This window comes from Platichthys flesus, chromosome 12 (genome assembly GCF_949316205.1).
Source record: "Platichthys flesus chromosome 12, fPlaFle2.1, whole genome shotgun sequence".
NCBI classification, from domain to species: domain Eukaryota; kingdom Metazoa; phylum Chordata; class Actinopteri; order Pleuronectiformes; family Pleuronectidae; genus Platichthys; species Platichthys flesus.
In genome coordinates this window covers 15,983,978-16,006,093 of record NC_084956.1, presented here as the reverse complement: position 1 = coordinate 16,006,093, position 22,116 = coordinate 15,983,978, and the positions used below count along the sequence as shown (strand labels likewise).

Sequence of the window (22,116 nt, the reverse complement as noted above, 5' to 3'; positions counted from 1 at the left end):
CCTGAGGTTGCAGAATCCAGAGACAATCACCCACCCTTGGTTGATTGAAAAAGGTTAAACCGATGTAGCAGAGGCCGACATGACTTGAGTTTATGAGTCACATTTATGAGCTGGGGAAACACCCACGACTTTCAACTTTCAGTCACATCCCCATTTTGCTGAGCTTCCTTTCCATTGAAAAGTTGCAGACTAAGTAAAAAAGATTCTGATAACATGTCAGGGTCATTTTCTCCGAATTAGAAAATCCAAAGCCATTGCACACATTATACAGTGGTTTTCATTAAGTAGCACCTCCTGTGACTAGTTAACATGTTTAAAATCACTACTGTTCAGAGCAGAGTGTGTTCTATATGATCGAAAATATAATACACACACACACATACACATACTCACACAAACCTCTGTGCAGTTTGTTATTGTTGGTGGGTTTTTGTTTCACAGGACTAGGGCATGTGAACACGAGGAAGGCCAGACATGGAGGTCACTGAAGCTTCACCTCTGACCGATGTGATGCGTTAATCTTTTCGCACACAGCAAAGCTGTCACACAGGCGCCGCACCAAACAGGAATCTACACTACTTCCCTCTCTGCTGTGAGATCAGTTTCCATATACCACAATAGAGGTAAAAGTCTTTTGAATCTTTTTCATTTTGTATGTAAGGTTCCATATACACAAGTGTAATTCCCCAAACATATTTTCACCTCAAAACTTGAATGCACTTCAGATGCTGCATTCAAGCAAAAGGGCGACAAACTCAACACGTTTTACGAGTTAAGAAGCTTGAGATTTAGAATAAATGAATTATTCTGAAATAAAATGTGTAAAGCTATAAATGTTCCCAGAGTTCCCTCATCCTTTTAAATCCCTTTAAGTCTATGGTTTTGTTATAATAATAGAGTGATGATGAAATACGAAGCACTTGAAATACGAAGGCTTTCGTTTCCTTCCATACACACGTCAGATCACAGCCTGCCGGTTCCCAGGCAACGCAGTCAGAGAAAATAGACTCAACACACACTCCAGCAAAACACACAAGTCACAGTGAGTGCACCACACAGTAAATATCCCATCACCCACTATGTATCTGTATATCAATATCAAAGTGCAGGGAATATCAACAGAGTAAAAATACTGCCACTACTACTACTACTGCTACTATAACTACTACTACAACTACTACTACTACTACTACTACTACTACTACTAATAATAATAATAATAATAATAATAATAATGATAACTATTTATGTGGCACCTTTCAAATCAAAGCCTTTAATAAGATCCTAAATATAAAATGAAGCAAGATATAATGCTACTCTTAGCTTTCACCACACCAGCAAATAAGAATCCAATACCATTCAATAAAAGTGAGTCTTAAGAGATTGTGAGTTTGCATGCCTCAGATGTCAACATCTCCATAGTTCCACAGTGTATCAATACGGTATTAAATTAAATGTAAATGACATATGTATACATAGCGTGTACATACAAAGACAACAAAATCTAGGTTAATACACAGGAAACCTGTTGAAAAGCTCTGTAGTTGAGGAATATGCTTTCTGTGCGATTAATATGGCATATTATGTCAAATGATAAAATAGAAAAATGCATATGCATCTATGGTATAAATGTACATGTGTGTCTTTCAACTAAATGTTTATCTCTGAAAGCCTTATTTAGTGGAGACTATTTTCAGAAATCACAATGTGCACAATGACCAGAAGGTGGCACTTTAGATCCATGTCAGTGTGTCGAGGCACAGTGGAAGCAGCCATTAGGGGATGGTAAGCTGGGGCCTTGCAAGGTGAGGAACACCCTGAGATGTCAGTTATAGTTACAGCTGATTCACATCTCTGTAGTCAGAGTGCTGACCAGGACCAAATCGGCCTAACAAGACCACTTTACTTCTCTTCTCTAGTCCCTGCATTTGGTTTCCTGTCAGTTTTCATAATGTATTTTAAATATTTTTTACTGCTTTTACTAGTAGGGCGTCTGTTATGACTAAAAAGTGCTGGACTAAAACCGTTGGTGAGGCAGCTTTTAGCTTCTGTACTTCGAACCGCTGCCTGAGGAACTGAGAGAAGATGGAGAGTTTAAAACCTATTCGTGTAGCTGGACTTTTGATAAAATTGTGTTTATATAGAATCCTCGTTGTGAATTGCATTCTGTTTCACTGTGTTACTATTACTAATACTCTGAAACTTTACTATATGTTTTCATCCACTTGTGACATTTTGTGAAGCTGTTTAAACTGCATTAACCTGAATAAAGCCTCCTTTACAAATAAGTTGTATTGTTCCAGCTTTCTGTACCTCCTATATTTGAAGCCAAGTATGAGTCTAATTTTATTAGTTGAAAACTAGTGTGCTTCCAAATCTACCATGAAGAAAATGATCCAGTGACTAATAATGAATGTGACATATTCTCTGTCCTGACTTGAAACCCTTGAAGTACATTAGCAGTTAACAACTGACTGAGAAATGTGGACTTTGACAGTGTCCAGCATTCCATTCTATCATGTTTATAACAGATAGATAATAATGAATTGTGGCTGTAGATGTTGTGAGTTTTATCAGAACATGTAGCAGCAAAATCAAGGCCCAGTGGATGCTTCAATACATCACACCACTGTTGGAGAAAAACTGAGGACTTGCATCAGTCAATGGGCTGAAAATGGAAAGTTTGCCCTGAGGATGATGCTGAAGAAAAATAAATAGAATCATTGAAATCAAAAAAGATGTGTCCAATTGGAAGCATAAACTTTGTTCTGTAAATCCCACTCTCAAATGGGAAAAACTAAGATTTGACCTATAGGTGGTGCCATAGCTTTGCTCTTTGTGTGTCCACTGTAGAAAAGGGTCATCCTTCAAGGCAGTGGTTCTCAACCTATTTGTTTGAAGATAAGTTTAAAATGAATATATCTGCTTTTGACCCTTCATCACAAGTCACAACCCTAAAGTTCTTTCCTAGATTGTTGTGGTCGGAGCACCATTAGTGCGAGGACACAATTGTTCCCTTAAAAGTTATGTCTTTTGATTTATATTTGAAGGACTAAACATGAGCGCCATCACTGCCAGTCTGGAGCTCCTCACCATCAACAGGTCTTATGGTGGCTGTAGCACCGTTGTTAGAAAACATGTAAACACATGAATCATTTGGCTTTAAATCTCAGCTCCAATGTTGTAAACTTCATCTCTTGAATCCTCCATATCTGCGTCGTAGTAGCAGTCCGAGGTCGCTGCCTCTTCCCGAGCTTCATTGCCGTCACAATTGGATTGTTTCGCTGCACTCGGTTCATTTCAAGAGGCTGTATGCTCATTCCAGCCCTCATGTTGCCCCCTGGACAAGCCGGTCTGGAGTCAATGAGCTTGGTCCTGAACGGCTTTGGTAGACCAGCATTATGTTGTCCGGTTTCAAGTCCGTGTGAATGATGTCATTGTTCTTCAGCGCTTCCAACGCTGTCAATAATTGCTGGGTCATGAGGCGGATTTCAAAGACTCAGTGGCATCAGATAATTTTCTGTCATCAGGTCCCAGAGGCTCCTGTCAAGCATTTCCAAAGCAAGACAACAGATTTCATTGAACTGGAAGTTCTCAATGAATATTACAATGTTGTGCTGGTCAGGGTTGAGACCGCTGACCTTTTGTCGTCATCTCATTGGTGGATTTTAAAGATAGCTCTGTATCTGGCCAACTGTCCGGTATTATTAAGTTCGGTATCGTTGTGTTCCCTGTCCCTGATTTGCTTCCTCTCATACTCACCAATGTTAAACACTTTTCATCGCAACTATATTCTAAAAAGTTTCTTTCCCTCTATCTATCTTTCATTAGTTTGTATTGCCGTGTATTTTGTGGTGCACTTTGTAATCTTGTTTAGATAAGTGATAAAGATATTATTCTTATTTAAATTTTCTAAATACACTATTATGGCCCCTAGTATTGGTCAAGGAGACCTTTTAGGCTGAGAGCATTACCCAAAGGGCCAGAGGTGAACATAAATCATTATGTTGAATGGGGACTATGAAAACCCATATTAAAATGTCATGGAAAAGTGGCCAACAGTTGATAACTGAACCACAATGTTAGACGGGTGACTGACCATCCGTTAGCGGGGCACAAACAGCTCCCAGTTGAAGCATGTTACCAGCATGCCCCTCATTATCCCAGCTGGAGTGAAGTCTGATAGCCACAGCGGCATGCATCAAATGATTAGTGCATGGTACAGTGCGCTGTGATATTTTCCTTTTAATGTTTCGATCAAGCCGGCCATGGGGCTCTGTTGCCGGTAACTGGTCCATGCTGTGATGTCCATGCTCTGATGGCCCCTTGGCCTGTATCCAAACCAGCCAATACAGCTCCAGTGTTGTCCCTCTGAAGGCCCTCGGACCTCCCACCCCGTGGCCCCTGTATTATCCTCCAAACAAAACTGGCTGCTTTCTACTGTATTGGCAACAATGAGCTTGAAGAATTAAAATTAAGGGATATGATGTGAAATTGACTTCTGTGCTTCTCAGTGGCTACTTTTGTCCTATCCCTGATAACTCCTTGCAGGCGGTGTTTCTGTTTTGCAAAGTGGGCCAAACGCCTTGTGTCCAGTTGACCCCAAAGTACGTCAGCCTCCAGTCCAAACCACATCACTTCAGGGAATTGTTTTAGGACAAACACGAGGGGAAAAGCTAAGTGGAGCCCACCTCTCATTTCTCTCTCCTCTGGTGGTTTTACGAAAGCATTTCTCAGCGCCCCCTCTCAACTCCGCCCCACATCTCTCAAACTCTGACTGAACTTTCCTCGCTGGATCCAGTGCGTCACTTTCCTGTAACCTGGGCCGGAGAAGAAGCAGGACCGCTCGCCCGACGCTGAACACACGGAACAATGGGTTGGCAGGAGCGAGGATGGCTCGTCTGTGCGAGTTTTCTGGGATTCGTGGCCTCGGCGCAGAGCATAACGAGGGGAGAGCTGTTCCCCTACGGTCCGAGCGCAAGGGACCAGTCACTGGAGCCGGGGACTGACCAGACGCACCGAATTGAACTGCAAAAGCCAGTATTATTCTATGATGGCACTTTCGACAGCCTCTTTGTAAGTTAACCAGTTGATTGTGAAACTATCATAGTAATCAATACAAACGCACGCGTGGGATTTGCTGGTCAGGGTGGTCAGTCCATCCGTCTTGCGTAATTGCGCATTCCGTAGAAGCAGTTACAACGTTAAACAACACCTGAAAATTGCAAATTATATCTTTGGCTGGCGATGGTTGTCTCTGTTGATCTGGAATATTCGTAAATATTGATTTATTTATCGTAGAGGCTGCTCTATCTGGAGGAATGTGGTGTGTAGTGTGCGCATTCTTCCAGCTTCCCCTGAGGTTATCGTTTTAATGTTGACACAGAGACCAAAGTACAGCAGGGATTTTATTTTGCAAACCATTCCAAAACGTATAGCAACAAGTCTATGTCACATAACAGTGTGAGAGATGCACATTTGGCTCTAATACAATGTGCACATCCTACAGTATTTGCGTAAAATACTGTAACTATACAAACGTGGACCTGGAACATAATCAATTCATCTTATGTGTATTATTTGTTGTTTCCTGTTACCACGTGGAGCTTGTTAGTGATTTGGGAAAACCAATCGCAACATGTTTCTGAAAGCTGCACCATTGTGGTGGAGAGACAAACAGCCCTTTATTCTCCGTGATTCTCTCAAAGAAAAGTGCTGCAACTGAGTTTTAATTGTTCTGCACTTGGATAACCTGCTATCTGAGAGTAATTATGTAGAAAGGTCTTTTTCTTGAAAGGCAGGAAATCAACAGTTACCAAAGTACTTTCATAAAGTAACATAGTCTATAATAATAATAATCCTGTGTGTACAGAATCTACATACCGATTTTTTACTTTAAATTCTTATTTTTATTCTATTGTCCTTTTCATATTTCTTTATTTTCTTGTCTACCTCATTCTGACCTGCCTGCTGCTGAATTTCCCCAGATGTGTGGATCAATTAAGTCTATTCAATCTAATGTAATAGCCTACGGAAGCAGTAATCTATAGGACAGGACAAGGGCCTTATTTCTCAATATGTGATCCGTCTAATGAAATGACAAGTTTGTTAAAAGACAACTTAAATTTTAATTTCAATCAGTTAGTTATAATCTGTCATTCACTGAGCACTATCATACACAGTTTCATCCAAGGAGTTGATTTAGTCATGGAGAACTACAGACGCAAGAAGTCATGATTTAACACGAGTCTGAGATTGAGAGTAAATATTTAATTCCTTGTAATAATAATGAGTCTACAGGGATTTTCCCACTGCTGACTACCTCCAAGTTATGAGCCACCACAACATTTTTCTCTACAAGAGTCAAGATAGCCTAAAGATTTTGGCTTCTCTCACACGACAGTACCCAGAGCTGTCTGTGGACTGTGGGGGAACAGCAATGCTTTTCACACCAGACATTTTCTTTTTTCATCATCAGGAGGTTTTACTGTCTCCTCCTGAGTGTGATTCATACTCCACTGAGCCCTGGCACGTTTCACCAGGATTAATGATCTCTCTGTCAGTGAGATCAGAATCGCTGATAATTTTCCGAGCTCTTTCTTCCATTTTGGCAGGAAACTTCTGTAATGAACATTAGTGTCCAATCTCTGGGTTCTCTGGGGCTGCATGTCAGGGGCAAGGACAGGAAACGCTGGAATATGGGCCAGGAATAGTGCTCTTGTTTTCCCCTGGCCAGGAAGTGGAGGAGCCCCATGTGCAGCATGTGTGCGCATGGGTGTGTGTGTTTGACCAGAACGCAGCTTTTCTTTTTTACGATCCTTGCATGTGTTCACATTAAACCTTAAGTGTGAAAAATCTGAGTTAAATGGCATCTTGTTTGTTCATTAGCGCTTTTGTGGGACATGGCAGCTGACTTGGGTCATTACTCTAATGAGTTTGACATAAAGATCAAAGTGGGTCAGACGGGACTGGCTCTGTCGGGTCATATAGTGTTAGAATCAGCCTCTCCTGGCTGGCCCCATTACCAACCTGAGCTCTTAATTGCAGATCAACACCAATGGTTTTGTTGCCACAGCACAACCGACAAGTGAGTCGACATATCTTGGCAAAATGCCCCCAAAGTTTGGCATGATTGCGGCTCTGCAAGGGGACCTGGACACGAGTGACGGTGTGGGGAAAGTTTTCTTCCGCCAAGACTCCAGTCCTGAGGCCCTGCGTCGGGCAGCCGAGCACATCAACAGAGCCTTCCCTGAGGACGATGAAGTCGATCCCACCAATACCGTGGTGATCACTTGGGTCGATGTCGCCACCCAGGAACCTCAAAGCAGAGACAAGAAGGTGAGCATCACATGTTTATTCAAGTGATCCAAGGAGAAACTGGTCATTTATAACCCCTCTTCATGTTTTACTTCACAGAGAAACACCTTCCAGCTGGTTATAGCCTCCCTGGAGACCGCCTCGTATGCTATTTTCCTGTATACAAGGAATGGGATGCAGTTTACCTCCACGCCTGCAGGAGACAGCAGTGTGATCATGCATTCCGGCTTTAGCAAGGGTTCGGTCCGGGGTTTCGTGTTCTACAGCCAGGGGCCGTACTACCGCACCACCACTGATGACGAGGCATCTGTCAGGGCTTTAGCAGAGTAAGTCAGCTGGTGTCCGTCAGCACAGGAACGCGGGTTGCCTGCCAGTTGTACAGGCTTGATAATGTTTTCAACACACAATTTTAACTTTTTCAGGGAAACCAACTCTGGCCTGCGGGGTGTGTGGGTGTACGAGATCGGTACGTCGCCCTATTTTACAAATGTAGCTCCAGGGGAGGTCACTGGCCTGCCCACTGAGGCCCCAGCCCATGCGGCCCCCAATCGCCATGAAGAGGACACTGATGCAAGGAGGCCTGTGTATACCAATGGACAGCAAGTAGAGTACCCTACGTATGAGCCGGAGGGAGGACAGGTCCAGGTCCAACCTGTTCAGTATCAGCCACATCAGCCTCAGAACCCAGAAGTGGTGGTGGTGGACGACACAGATATAAATGTCGATGGTCAGGCTTTATTTTTGTCCTCTAATATATTGACACAGAATTTAAATAGCGTTCCTCTGAACACTATAAGTTCGAAATCCATTGTTAATCATATGTTCTGGCTTTTCCCTTCCTTTTTCAGTGTTCTCATATAACCTTGGGAAATGTGCGAACAGCAGGAATAAGTGTTCCCAGTTTTCTGACTGCAAGGACTACTCTAATGGATACTGCTGCCACTGCAGGCCTGGCTTCTATGGCAATGGGATACAGTGTGTGGCAGAGGGTACGTCTATGTTTTATAAAATCACTTTGTACAGGCCTTCGTCATTCGTTATCCGGAGAGTAATATGTTGAGTTAAAATGCTTGATGTGTGTATATGACGGACTTACCACAATTTAATGATACATAATATCTAATCAATATATTTTTTTATAAAAATGACAGACTTAGATTTATCATTAGACATAGTCAGCATTAGGATCTAGGCCCAGTGATGCAATGTTATATCCAATAAGGAAAGTGGTTATCATCCTGTGCTAATTTAAAGGTGAAATAAATTAAAGAAATATAAATCATTGCAATGAAGCAAAAATATCACGGTATTAGAAGTTTAGCCTTCCTTGCTAGCTGACGTAAAAAAAAAATCATTTGTGGCATTCTTTGAAACTCTGTAGTGAAAAATGTAACATTTTAATATCACGAACTAGGAGCTAACTTGTTAAACAAAGTACACCAGTGTGAAAATACTTCTGTCCAGGTTAGCTTTTAAAAAAACAACAGTTTTAAGACTTCATTATCCGGAGACAATTTAATTTATTAATTCTTAATAGCTGACAGATGTTGGAGAAGTTTTTTAGCATCTGTCCTGCTGTTGGTCTTAGTCACTTCCTGTTGCTCAAGTGTCCTCACAACTCATGAATTTAATCTGAGCAGATGGGTCAAATCTCTTGGGTGAAGCCATGAGGTTTTGCGTTGCTTTTCTCTGTGACTAACGTTTTTGTTTTGGTTTGTTTTTGTAGGAAAGCCTCAGAGGATGAACGGTAAAGTGCATGGAAAAGTGTATGTTGGCAACTCTCCTTCTCCACTGGAGTTCATTGGCAACGATCTCCACTCGTACGTCGTTGTAAACGATGGTCGATCCTACGTCGCCATCAGTGACATCCCACAGTCTCTTGGGCCCTCTCTGCAACCCTTGTCGGCCCTTGGTGGTGTGATCGGATGGGCCTTTGCTCTGGAGCAGCCTGGCTTCAAGAACGGCTTCAGTACTATCGGTGAGGGGAGAAGTTCTACCACTGCACAAGCAGTCAGTTATAATGTTATGAATTTCTCGAGTTTCACATGCTTAAAAAACTAAAATGAAGATTCAGGATGATTACATCTGTTCCCACAGAGCTGATACGAGCGCTGTTCGCCGTACAGCTGCAGTTTCAACTGAATGCCAGCTGAATTCCCCTCACATTACCTCAGCTTAGACAGATGGCGGCAAGCCAAAGTTCATCCAGGGCCGGGGTCTTAAAGTTAACCTCTTCTCTGTCCTCTGAAGGGGGGGAGTTCACACGGCAGGCTGAGGTGACCTTTCTGCCAGGGAATGAGAAGCTGACCATCAAGCAGGAGTTCAGAGGCATCGATGAGCATGACCACCTGGCGGTGAGCACCACCCTGGAAGGCCGTGTCCCTGAGGTGCCTCTCGGCGCCAGTGTGCAGATGGAGCGTTACTCAGAGATCTACCAGTACAGCAACAACTGTGAGTTACAGCTCAAACTGAAAAATGTTACTCAATGTTAGTTGTTTAACGTCAATATGTCAGCGTCCAAGCATTTTCAGCTTTTGCGAGTAGAACTCTTATTAAGTGATAACTCCTTGATTTTTTACCTGTCAATCTTACTCTACAGTGATCACCTCATCCTCCACTCGGGACTATAAAGTGAGCTTGCCAGATGGATCCACCGAAACCAGGACGTACCAGTGGCGTCAGACCATCATCTTCCAGAGCTGCCAGCACGACGAGTCTGCAAGAGACATGAAACCGACCCAGATGCTGAGCGTGGATCAGGTCTTTGTCATGTACGACGCCAATAACGAGCTCATCCGGTTCGCCATGAGCAACAAGATCGGGGATGTCAACGGTGAGGTCATGGGGATTCTTTTTGTCTTCCTGTTTTGGTCTGAGCTCACTTCCTTCCTGGAGTACAACATATAACATCCTGACCAAAAGACAGTTTTACTAAAAGTTGGGGGTGTTGTTGAATTATAAATTGTTAATTGCGTCGTAACAACACTGTCCTACTTCTTCAATTCTCAGGAGGGCAGCCGGAAGAGAATCCGTGTTTCACAGGGCGACACGGCTGTGACACCAACGCTGTTTGCCGACCTGGGGAGGGAAATCAGGTCACCTGCCAGTGTGCCGCTGGATTCAATGGTGATGGACGCACATGTTATGGTAAGAATGACCTATGACAAAATACATATTTTGGGCCATTAAACAGATGTAGAAGCCTCTTGAATCTCTCCCCTAACGTATTCACTGCTTTCAAGTAAATCATACTGTTTCCACATCTGTTTAAAGTCATCGTTTAATTAACCCAGACTGTGTAAAGCCTTCCTTCCTGGGGAAATCCACAATCTTGCAAAATTAGCAGAGGGACTCCCACATGGAAAACAAAGTGTCCCATATTCCCAGACTAGGTTCACATATCCAGCGTGGTCCTCAGTCCGTGTTCTATAGGACCAAAGAGCCATGGCTTTCAAGACCAGACAGGAAGCTCCGCGGCACATACAGCAGGACAAGGAAGGATGTATTTCAGACAGATGCAATCTTGAAACACTCGTAATTAGGAAATCTGATCAAGCTCTCTGATCTGCCCACATCTGATAATGAACGACACCGATCTGACAAGCCCAGCCTTCAGATCTCACAACTCAAACATGGTCCCCTTGTGGACGTTATTAGCACATGATAATTGTCTCTTATCTCTTCATCAGACATTGATGAGTGCAGAGAGGACCCTCAGACCTGTGGCTTCCACGCCATCTGCAACAACCAGCCCGGGACCTTCCGCTGTGAATGTGAGGACGGATATCAGTTCGGCAGCGATGGGCAGACCTGTGCTGGTAAGTGGTGTTTGTGTGCTGCAGAGTCGCACAAAAGGTTACAAGATGAGCAATTTTCTCACTTCCCCTCCTCCCCCTCAGAGGTTAGGCGACCGGTTGATGCCTGCGAAGAAGGAACCCATACCTGTGACATTCCTGAGCGCGCTCAGTGCAGCTACACCGGAGGCTCGTCCTACATCTGCTCCTGTCTGCCTGGGTTCATAGGAGACGGTAGAATCTGCCAAGGTACTGCGCAGAGACACAAGCTACTTTCAGTCTTTAAGTGCCAAATAGAGGGCCTCATGAGAAGGTCACAACAATAATATCAATGATTTCACCAAATTAGAATACAGAACCTGTGGTATATCATAATGAATTAATAAACATAGCAGTGGTGTTCATCATTGATTTAAAGGACTATATCAGTACAAAGCACAAAGATAGACTTTTTTCTAACTTAAAACTTTCTTTAGATAAATAGTATATCAAACATTTCTTTACTCTTCATCGGGAACTATGATATACTCTTACATTGTTACTTACAATCATTTAATACACCAATTCATTTAAAAAGTTATTAAAAACAGTCCTGTGATACTTTAATGACTGAATTTTGATATAGGTTCCCAAATAAAACAGTTTTAAAGGCTTGTCTAATTTATTAAAAAAATGTTGTGCAGTGTTTAAAATTGATGGTAGCTCATTTAATACTTTTAAGCAGAAAAGGGCAAAACACATGCAATATATACATTCAACTTAAACAGATCAGTTTTTTTAATTCCAAGGAGAAGGAATAAAATGAATAAACAAGACAGAATAATTAGATAATTATTATTTAGTTTTAATACAAATGTATATTACTTCACGAACGTTGAACATTGTAAAATATATAAATATTCCAGTGGCACACTCCAGGCTTCCTGTTGGTGTGTGCAAAGAGAATGTGAAATGTGAGATTTGAGAGTTGTCAGCCCAAAAATGCTCAGAATTCATGTTTTCAGATAATCCTCATAGAGAAAACATGATCTGACAAGGAGGTTGTGCAAATGATGTGATTCTTTGTAGCCGTGGGCAGTCAGACAGAATGTGGTTGTAAATTCATCCTCAGATCTCGGCTGACAGAGCATCCTTTGTTTCACTTACAAGGAGAAGTTTTAAAATCAGACTCTCCTTGCAAACGGCCTCATCATGTGACGATGAAACATTCAACACAAACAAAAAATCTGCTAAAAACAAGGGGGTGCCTTTGATCCAAATTCACGTGGTTGGTGGTAACATGAACTATTGCTAGTCAAGTGTGTAAAATGCAAAGTGAGTTGTATAGTCCTTGAACACGAGTAGTCACATCCAGCATGTGGAGTTTGAGGCTCAAATGATTAAAACATCTGCTCCGGACTGGGGGAGGAGGTGAGATCGGCTGCATAACACATCTGCAGGGGTTGAACAGTGAACCGTTAGAAGCAGATGAGCATTTCTTATGTGGAGGGAGTGTGTAGCCTCAGTAGCACTCATTCATAGTTCCCATTCTTGGCTCGTAGCTCTGCACTCCGAGGGCCCAGACCACACTGTAGAACCCTGACTATAAAAGGACACAGCAGATTGCACATTTAGAAATGATTTTAGCATGTCGTGAGTCTTCTCTGTCCTCACCCACCCTCTTATATCCTGCCTGAAGACATAGACGAGTGCCAGCCAGGCAGGTGCCACCAGGAGGCTTTGTGTCAAAACACCCAGGGATCCTTTACCTGCCAGTGCAGGCCGGGATACTATGGCGACGGCTTGTCCTGCTTTCCAGGTAAGTGTCATTGTGCCGACGCTCTCTGACAAGTCAACCTGACATCTTACATTGTTTCACATTGAGTTTTTGTAACATTCAGTCTGTGTTGAGTTTAGAGTATCTGTTGAGGGAGTTTAGACAGGTAGTAGTAATAGTTCTCCTAATGTAGTTGCATACATAATAAGAAAAAATGGAAAACACATAATTTTCATTCACAGCTATTTCCCTTGGAAATGAGCTCCTCAGCCACAGTGCCAGCTGGAACCTGTTTTTTCCATTTTCTTCTGCATAGTGAAAGGAATTTGAGGCACTTAAAGGTATAAGACATGGACGAGTTTTTATGTCCCTGAATTTAAAGCCAAAGACAAAGGGAATCATAAATGAGCTTCTGAATGGGTCAGTGCTATCCACTCAGAGTATCATGATCAGCTCGGTGCTTTTCATTTTTTGTATTTTTCTCCACAGGGAGGACAACAACACGATGCGAGAGCCACAGAGACAATCTCCTAAGTGTGACAGAGTTAGGTCCACGGGGCCCCCGTCCTGTCGCGGGACAGTACATCCCCTCATGTGACGAGAACGGTGCCTACGAACCAATGCAGTGCCACGGCAGCACAGGGTACTGCTGGTGCGTGGACCGGAATGGACAAGAGATCCTTGGGTCTCGGTCTGGACCCGGCAGCAGACCAATGTGTGAGTAAATCACAGACCCGTAGCTAACACTTCACAACGAGAGACCACGGCAGGAGAGCGGAGACAGAGAGCATGACAGGACTTGATTTCTCTGTGTTTGTCTCTTGTAGGTATCGACCATGATGGTGGGCCACCACCTATCGGACCCACCACTCGACCCGACGTCCACCCCCTGCCCTCAGGAACCCACCTGCTGTTTGCCCAGAGTGGAAGGATAGAGTACGTGCCCCTGGAAGGTTATGACATGAAGAAGGATGGTGCGAAGGCTGTACTCCATCTCCCTGTAAGTTTTCAACTATGCCAAGGAGTTTATGTTAGAAAGCAGATTTAAACAAACCTACTTGACAGATTACTAGGAAACTTGTGGGAGGATTCTGTATAGGGCCAGGAAGATTTTTTTTTTGGCAGGTCCAGATCAGGGGGTTGATACAAAATGTGTTTATACTTTCTTTAACATATCCATTGATTTCCCAGAGATTAATTCCTGAATCTTGATGCAAAACGTCAGACATGTTTAGGGGACTGATATTTATTAGTGTCTAGTCTAATCTGGGTCTAGTAAATATAAATGTGCTTTCATAAGGAGACTGTTTGGCCTCAGCGGAAGTATGAGCTCTATTATTTTAATATCAGTGTCTCTTAGAGAAAATACTCTACCAGCAGTTTGAGTGGTTTTGTGTGAATCATTTTATTTGAAGATGTTTGATGTTTTGAGCCATTTGCCAGAATTTATAAGGAAAACAATTTAACTGGTCGGCAAATCATATTTCCTCTCACTACAAACTTCTTCCTGACAGAGTTTAATCGTCTTTTGTGTTTAATAAAAGGTCCTTAAGGTTAAAGTATGTGCTGTGACACACTTTTCGGTATTAATGATGGTTCATGACTTTCAAATGCTTGTAAGATCCTAGCACGTCCCCACAATCAGCTGCCAGATGTAAAAAGACTGATAACAATCCGAAAAGTAGCAGTCTGTTGTGAGTTTATCTTTCCCTGTCTGGCACTAACATATGCAGTCTAGCTGTGCAATTTCCCCCCCATCTGCTCCATCCATTCAAGGCTCGAACTTTATTGGAGGCACATGGTGACATTCACACTAATTACTAACATCGGTCCGACATCTTTGGAATTGCGAGCTGCATTTCTTGTTACGCTGATTTCCAAACCAGCTGGTATGTGGCTCTGTTTGTTTGGATTTATGTCTGGACGTTAATGTCAAAGAAACACATCTGCTCCATGTCTCAACAACTCTTGTTTGAACAAAGTCCACTTCAAAGATTGCTTGTTGACCCCTCCACAGGAGAAGGTAATCATCGGAGTGGCCTATGACTGTGTGGAGAAAATGGTCTACTGGACAGAAATCACATCTCCCTCGATCAGCAAGGCCAACATCCAGGGGGGGGAGCCCGTCGCTGTCATTAGATCAGGTAGCGTCTGTTGACTGTTCCCTCAATCTACTGGTTCTTTTCATTTTCTGCCATTTTACAACCTGGGACTGTTTACGTAAAGAATGCCATGAACAGCATGTCACCTCTCGACAGATTTGCACAGTCCAGAGGGTATCGCCATCGATCACTTGGGACGAACTATGTTCTGGACAGATTCGGTGAAGGATCGCATTGAGGTCGCCTCTCTGGACGGGACCCAGCGTCGAGTCATTATAGACTCTGATCTCGTCAACCCCCGGGCTATTATCACTGACCCTCCCAATGGGTCTGTAGAACTTTTACAACTTCTTTTTATTAATCATTAATACATACGTAATACATACATTATTCATACATACTCATAGTTGGACTGATAAAAAACAATTTGAAATCAATGGATTGTCCCAACAAGGACACTTTGCTAAATTATGTGAAGCCCAGACAAAAACAGAAAAATAATCCCAAGCCAATAACACAAATTAGACAATTGTCTCACCAGACTCGTTATTTTTTATTTATTTGTTACTATTTTACTTTAAGCCTTTTGTGGCTGCTTCCAAGATTATTTTGTTTGCACTTTGGACTTTCCGGTAAATGTCTGTGCATCCATTCTCTCTCACCCATTCAGGATCAAACAACATTAATGACAAGTTTGATTGGCTCCTGTTCAAGAGTAACGATCATGATTATATTCAAATTTAGTAAAAAACGGTCAGATATTTATATTTGTGTCTAATAGTTGTTTATTGTTCGGTGAACTGACTCCACATGTGTTCTTGCACCAGTAATCTGTACTGGTCCGACTGGAACCGCGACGCTCCCAAGATCGAGACCTCTTACATGGACGGGTCCAACAGGAGGGTGCTGGTTAAAGACGACCTGGGCCTGCCCAACGGCCTGACGTACGACTCTCAGAGCTCTCAGCTCTGTTGGGCAGACGCAGGTATAGACTTCAGACAGATGACTCACGTGTGAAATGATGTCTGCTTGTGATTTGCACTAAGTGGAATCTCTCGCCTGCAGGCACACATAAAATGGAGTGCATGCATCCTGGCCGAGGTGACCGCAGAAAGGTTCTGGAGGGGATTCAGTACCCCTTCGGAATTACTTCTTACGGGAAGAACATCTACTACACTGACTGGAGAAGGTTTGACTTATTGTATTATCATAAACTAGTTTACTCAGCGCAGGTGTTTACACACAAATGTTAGGATTCAGACAGATATCTAATGTTCCTACGTTACTCTAAACAACATTTAAATGATTACACGGAGGAGTTTGATGTTCTGCCTTAATCCATGATTGACTGTGCAATGTAAGAGTCCAAATCTGTCAAGGTAGAGGAAGGAGAGGGTGGGTCAGAGGTTGGAAAGCTCCCCACACTTCACGTATGGGGCCTCGATGTTCTCCCAGACTCGGACACTCCCACACTGAAACTGTGGCGCTTTCTTCCCATGATTCTGTATGTTAGCCACTACAAGACGTCCGGGGGGGGGGGGTCAGGGCATCTGTTTGTGTGAGTGTGTACGCTGAGCTAGGAGGCATCTTAAAAAGTGGCAGCTGCTTGCAATTTCTCAGCCTCAGCGTCTTTTGGTGACCCACCAGGGGCCTCCCTGTGATCTCGCCAGGGCTGTAGCCTTGTTTGAGGAGGTTGAGAGGTGATGGTGGTGGGGGAGGGACACACTTCAACAGCAAACTATGCCAGCTATGGCTGAGAAACCCAGCCTAGCCCTTACTCATTCTTGACAGACTTTATACAAAACACAGGAAGGCAGGATGCTGACATTTCTCAAGCTGGGTTTGTCCCAGATTTCTAAACCCCATTGATGATTGTGTTTACAACAGGGATGCCGTGGTTGCGGTAGATCGCTACACAGGCACGGAATCAGACGAGTTCCAGCCTCAGAAACGGACCAAGTTATATGGGATCACCACAGCTTATGCCCAGTGTCCTTCAGGTATAGTAAACCAGTTGCATTTGTTCACCATAAAGACCTTGTGTGCTGTGTGTTAATGTTTTGAAATGTTTCATTCATGTTAAAAAAAAACGTTTTTGTCTGTAGTAGTCTTTGTATTATACCTGACACCAAGTACAGAGCCATTCTTAGAAATAGATGACCTGTGCTCACATAGGGGGGCAGTCCATTTGCTCTTCACGGCCCAGCAGCCCGGTGTCATGACCCCTGTGTTCTCCGTGAAGCATTTTGAGTTTGGTTTGAAAAACCAGAGAAATCCCAGGTTCCGATACTGTACGAGAATGTAGCAGGAGGAATTCTGCAGCTATAGCATTCATTATTTAGTGGAGAGATGAGTGATGTTGCTGTGCAGCACCAGGCCCCATCCTCCCCTCTCGATAAGGCTGAATGTATAAAGCCAGAGAATGTGGAGCCGAGGGAGCGGGGGCCTCCAACATCTGGAGTTTGCTATGTGTCTCTTCTGAGTATGCATGTTTCTGCAAATAGTGAAGAGGCTTTCCTGCTGTTCCTCGCTGCGGTGGCTTATGATTTATACAAACGCACTGACGTTGATAAGTGTTTGTGTATTCTCTCCTTCCGCCAGGACAAAACTACTGTGCTGTGAACAACGGGGGCTGCACTCACCTCTGTTTAGCGACTCCCAACGGCCGCTCCTGCAAGTGTCCCACCAATGCAGTGGGTGTGAACTGCGTGCAGAGCGACAGCGGGTACTGACGTGAGGTGGCCCACAGATGACATTGTTTGGATGTTTGACAGCAAATTAGAAGCCAATCAGCATTACTAAACTATAGCTGCTCAAAACGCCACTGTAAACCAGAGGTGAAATTACTGTGCCTTTTTATTTGTCAGTGTTATGCTTATCTTCAGTTTTTTACATTTCCCATATGCCTTTATAAAATCACAAATTTGCCTTTCAGAATTGTAAATATAAACACTATTATGTTGAATTATTTCTTTGAGTGCACATAAACTGAGAATAAAGCTCATAATTTAATGTGAAATACATCTAACAGCAATGCATGACATCATCTCATGTTTGGCTGATCCCATAGGTTGTCTCATGGACGTATTCATGTGGAATATGACTGTAAGAGTCTGTTACAAACTGGTGGGATGTGTTTACATGCTGGGCAACAAAAGATTAAACATTTTTCTAACATGTGGGTCTGCTGTGTCTGTGGGTTTAGTGTGACATTAGCGGCACCTTGTGTTCAGTAGAGTGTATTACAAATTCATATGTACCATGCAGAAGAAGTTGTGAAAGGGATTATTGGTACATACTGCTCGAGTATATGACCATTCTGAAATAGATTTGTATTTAAAAAATATAGATTGTCTTTATATTTATAAGGTTAGATTTGTTAACCTTAGTGACACACATTTAAAAAAAAGTAAACAAACAATCCCCCAAAATGCACTTCACTGCCACTTATAATGTCGTTACATTACTAGTTTTTTTCTGACAAACCAAAATCTAAAGACTTGAACTAAGGGAAAATGAGCCAAACAAATAAATAACTGTGAAAACAATTCATCAAACCATCAACTAATTGGTTACTCATAATAAAAAAAAAATGTCTGATGCAAATATAAAGGATCTTTACTTACAAACCGGTGAAATTCCTTCTCAAAACGTAAGTATGAAGTAAATGTGTAAGTTAACATTTTGAGTTTCGCAATATAAATTTGCAGCTTAAGGAGTGAACGTTTGCTATTTAAAGAAGATAAGCCCAGGACTCACACACAAGGATTTGGGGATTTCCATTTATCTAGTGTGTGGTGGTTTATGTATGAAATGTTTACACTAGGATGGATGAATGGCCGCAAGGATGGATGGATGGATAGATAGATTCAGTTAATTTATTGTATCTTAACTTTTATTAAATATGCCCTTTTAAATTATTGCAACTATCATATTTGTTGCTACTCTTTATGTCTTTACTGCACCAAACTTGGGTCAACTCTGATGGTCTTAAAATTGGTGGATTTACAGAATGACCTCAAATGCACCACCAGTCCCCTGAGCCACAGGTTTTGATTGACAGTTGAGTAATCCGCAGGTTATCGAATGGGAGGCTGAGTGTGCGTGGATAGGTGGGCGGGTCACCGGCTCAGCGCGCCTGTTGGATTCATGGTGTCCGGACCCTCAAACTTGTCTGTCAGGAATATCTCTGCACCAACCACCAAGTTACATCCACCTTTGGGTTCATTCATACACACTTCCCGCTCCACGCTTTCTGTCTGAGAACCAAATATTTAATTTTAGTCACACATTTGTTGTTACGTCTACTCGTGGTCACTCAACATCAGAATGTGATGGTTTGATTACAAAGCGGGTTAACAAATACAAGGAAGTTGCTGTGGTGTATTTGTACAAGTTTAAATATCAAAAATAGAAAACAAAATAGTTTAAGCACCAGTGGAGGAATTGTACTATTCATAGTCATCTATTTGAGATATTCTACTCTTTCCCGAACACAAAAAAGAAGGAAAAATGCGAGGTTAATCCAAGAATGTAAGTGGAAGTGTAGACGTCCTCACAACCCCAACAAACTCAAATCCAAAGCGGACACAAAATAGTTAATAACAGTCTAACGTGAATCGTGTTTTCTTCTCCTTCGTCGACGTGCAGGCGTGTGTAGCGTCAGCAGACAAGGAAAGGGGCGGCAATGTATTGGTCCTGTAGTCCCCACTGAGGGTTTATTGATATACATACACACAGCAGTAGTGCGCCTGACGGAGGCTAACAGTAGCTGTCTCTAATTTACACCAAGGTTTGTATGAAAATTACTTCCTCCCGCCCGGAACTTGACAGTTTGAGTTTGCGGGGAATGTGTTTGCTGGAAGTCGGTCTGTTTATTTGAATCGCCGTAAACGACGCGCCCGCTTCTCTCCGCCACAGTTTTGACAGCTGCCATCATCCACAGTGCGATGCTACAGCTAACCTCGGCATCGTGAGGGAAACTACTCGAACCCCGGGACTCGCAGCTCGTAGATGTGGATGTGTTGTAGAGCTCGTTGGGTTTAGCAGCTTTGAACCTAATGTAGCATTCATGGTAACATTTTACAATGCAACACATCAAGCTTTCTTGTATGTTGCGGTCAAGCTAGCTAAACAAATAACACAGCTGTGGAGCGGTGCTTTCAAAGTAAGAGTCCAATTGCAACGTTTTTGTAAAAAGAACTAAATAGAAAAAATGTAAGTAATCTCTATTTAAGTATATGCTTATCAGCACATACTATAATTATGAATTAATGAACTCGTTGTTAAGGAATAATAGCTTAATTTAAACATGCTATGAACGAGTAAATGCATTTAGGTCCCAGGATTAAAGCGTTGGTGGCTATACAGGTGTAGAATAAACACCCCTACCCTTTGAATACATGTGAAATATAAAATATTAAATAAGGTTTAATTTACAACTGTAGGTGTTTTTAATAGAAGGACAACCTGGTTTAATTTACAGTCTATTTAATGGTTAATGCTCAGTGGCTTGGAAAACTTTCATTTTAATAGTTTTACTGCCACTGCAATTTATATATTTATGAATGTTGTAGGTCTCCACTGTAAGAAGACAGTAAGAATCAAAGTTAAATGAGTTATTTTGATTTACAGTGAGATAATAGTCTGCGGTATGGTCCCAAGTCCTCAGTATTTTTAGTTACAAAAGCTTTTATTTTGAAAACAAATCTCTTCCCGGACATGAGTTGCTGGGACGTGCCTGGTGTTTGACGTCACGTCACGAAGCTAGCTAGCTAACTGAGTGCGTTTTGTTTAGGTAATGCTACACCGCTGCTCTGGATGAAGTTTCTGTTCACGTCAGGCTCAGGTGCGTCACATGCAGCAGTATCTCTGTTTCTCTCCGCGCCGAAAGAAAACGCTTAAGTGGTTTTCTCGGGCCAATTGTCGTTTTGCTGACTGTTTTTCTGCAGAGCTCCAGTTTAAAAGTGGCAGCGCTTGGCAGTGAATGATGTCTCTGCCATGAAAGAGTCTGGAGGACAGCTGGGGCTTCGTTCGGTGCTGTCCGGACCACTTCCAGTCACCTGGAGGAGCAGGAAGGAAACCTGAGGGAGACAGACATCTGTGACTCTGGCCTGGCTGGTGTTGCACCTGGAGGTGTGGACGACATGGCAGGTCCACAGCAGACCGAGCTGTCATTCGCGTGGGAAAAGTACATGGACTGTAGACTGCAAGGAGCGGATCTGCAGGTAGGCACTCACAGGGCAAGGGGGTGGTGCAGCCTCACGTCTGGGATCCTTCCCTGGGCGATGGTGAGGCTTCCTTTTTTCATTTCCTGGACCATATGCTGGTGGTCCTGTAAGAAGCCTGAAGACACAGTTGCATTTCTCATTCAAATGAAAGAAAAATATTGGTTTTCATCATGTTTTATTAGCCAAACTCCTCAAAAACAATCTTTAGGATTAAGAAATACATCTGATTTCACTTTGTTTTTGCTCGAAATTGACACAGGGAGGATTTGCTGTCTGTTTAAAAGTTTGAAATAAAGTCACAGCATTTAATCCAAATATGTCCTCCTAGCCCAATCCAACCAGTTGTGGGTTCTGGTGTTTGTATCAGATTTGCTAGATTTCAAGCCGTGAAAAAAGGTCACATCATCCAACAATGGCAAACATTGTTCAGATACATTCTTTTAGCCGGCTCCTCGTCATTCAAGCTGCCTAAATCACTTTACTGTTTTAGTGTTGGCTCTTCCAAAGTGAGTCAGAGCTTAAACAGTCTGTTGTAATATGCTGTGCAGCTGTAGAGAAGTTAACAATAACACATAAATGTTAATATTTGATGTAACTGTGTTGTAACTCATTCAGACACTCCAAAAACTTTAAATGAAACATCTGTACAGGCAGGAGATGACAGGATGTCTGTTTTTCTCCTTTAGAAATGGAGAACATTGTTTGTCCTATGACTTAACAGAATTGTATATAGTTATATGAGTGGGTAGTAAAAATAACCTTGAAGTAAAACAATTCCCTGTTTTGCATGAGACCTGATTTGAATCCTCTTTAGATCTCCAGCTGCCATTTTTTTGGAGCTAGAACTGTGACTGATACACAGCACGAGCGGCACTAGCACTGGTGAGTCACTTGCAGCGAAGGAGGCAGGTGTGAAC

At 42.6% G+C, this 22,116-nt stretch overlaps 2 protein-coding genes across 4 annotated transcripts in view; both read left to right on the top strand.

Moving 5' to 3' along the window:
- The first annotated feature begins 4,763 nt into the window (after positions 1 to 4,763).
- nid1a (nidogen 1a) lies at positions 4,764 to 18,146 on the top strand. Its single transcript, XM_062401289.1, has 20 exons — positions 4,764 to 5,076; positions 7,048 to 7,338; positions 7,417 to 7,643; positions 7,740 to 8,044; positions 8,166 to 8,306; positions 9,044 to 9,295; positions 9,568 to 9,768; positions 9,917 to 10,150; positions 10,327 to 10,464; positions 11,007 to 11,135; positions 11,217 to 11,360; positions 12,790 to 12,909; positions 13,357 to 13,584; positions 13,695 to 13,867; positions 14,885 to 15,011; positions 15,126 to 15,297; positions 15,797 to 15,954; positions 16,035 to 16,158; positions 16,857 to 16,969; positions 17,571 to 18,146. Exons 1-20 carry the CDS (start codon positions 4,873 to 4,875, stop codon positions 17,699 to 17,701), a joined length of 3,612 nt encoding a protein of 1,203 aa, XP_062257273.1. The 5' UTR covers positions 4,764 to 4,872; the 3' UTR covers positions 17,702 to 18,146.
- A 2,611-nt stretch (positions 18,147 to 20,757) lies between these two features.
- lyst (lysosomal trafficking regulator) overlaps positions 20,758 to 22,116 on the top strand; it is a 51,905-nt gene continuing 50,546 nt past the window's right edge. For all 3 annotated transcript variants that reach the window (XM_062400798.1, XM_062400797.1, XM_062400795.1), the window contains exons 1-2: positions 20,758 to 20,817; positions 20,921 to 21,196. In XM_062400798.1, coding sequence (XP_062256782.1) covers positions 21,116 to 21,196 — 81 coding nt within the window. In that variant the 5' untranslated portion in view covers positions 20,758 to 20,817; positions 20,921 to 21,115. The remainder of the gene's footprint in view (positions 20,818 to 20,920; positions 21,197 to 22,116) is intronic.

What these genes read in the sequence shown, in the direction of transcription:
- nid1a (XM_062401289.1), top strand. Translation starts at nt 4,873, where the DNA reads ATGGGTTGGCAGGAGCGAGGATGGCTCGTCTGTGCGAGTTTTCTGGGA. An exon ending in GATACAGTGTGTGGCAGAGG is followed by an intron (nt 8,307 to 9,043) that starts GTACGTCTATGT and finishes TTGTTTTTGTAG; the next exon opens with GAAAGCCTCAGAGGATGAAC. An exon ending in TACTACACTGACTGGAGAAG is followed by an intron (nt 16,159 to 16,856) that starts GTTTGACTTATT and finishes TGTTTACAACAG; the next exon opens with GGATGCCGTGGTTGCGGTAG.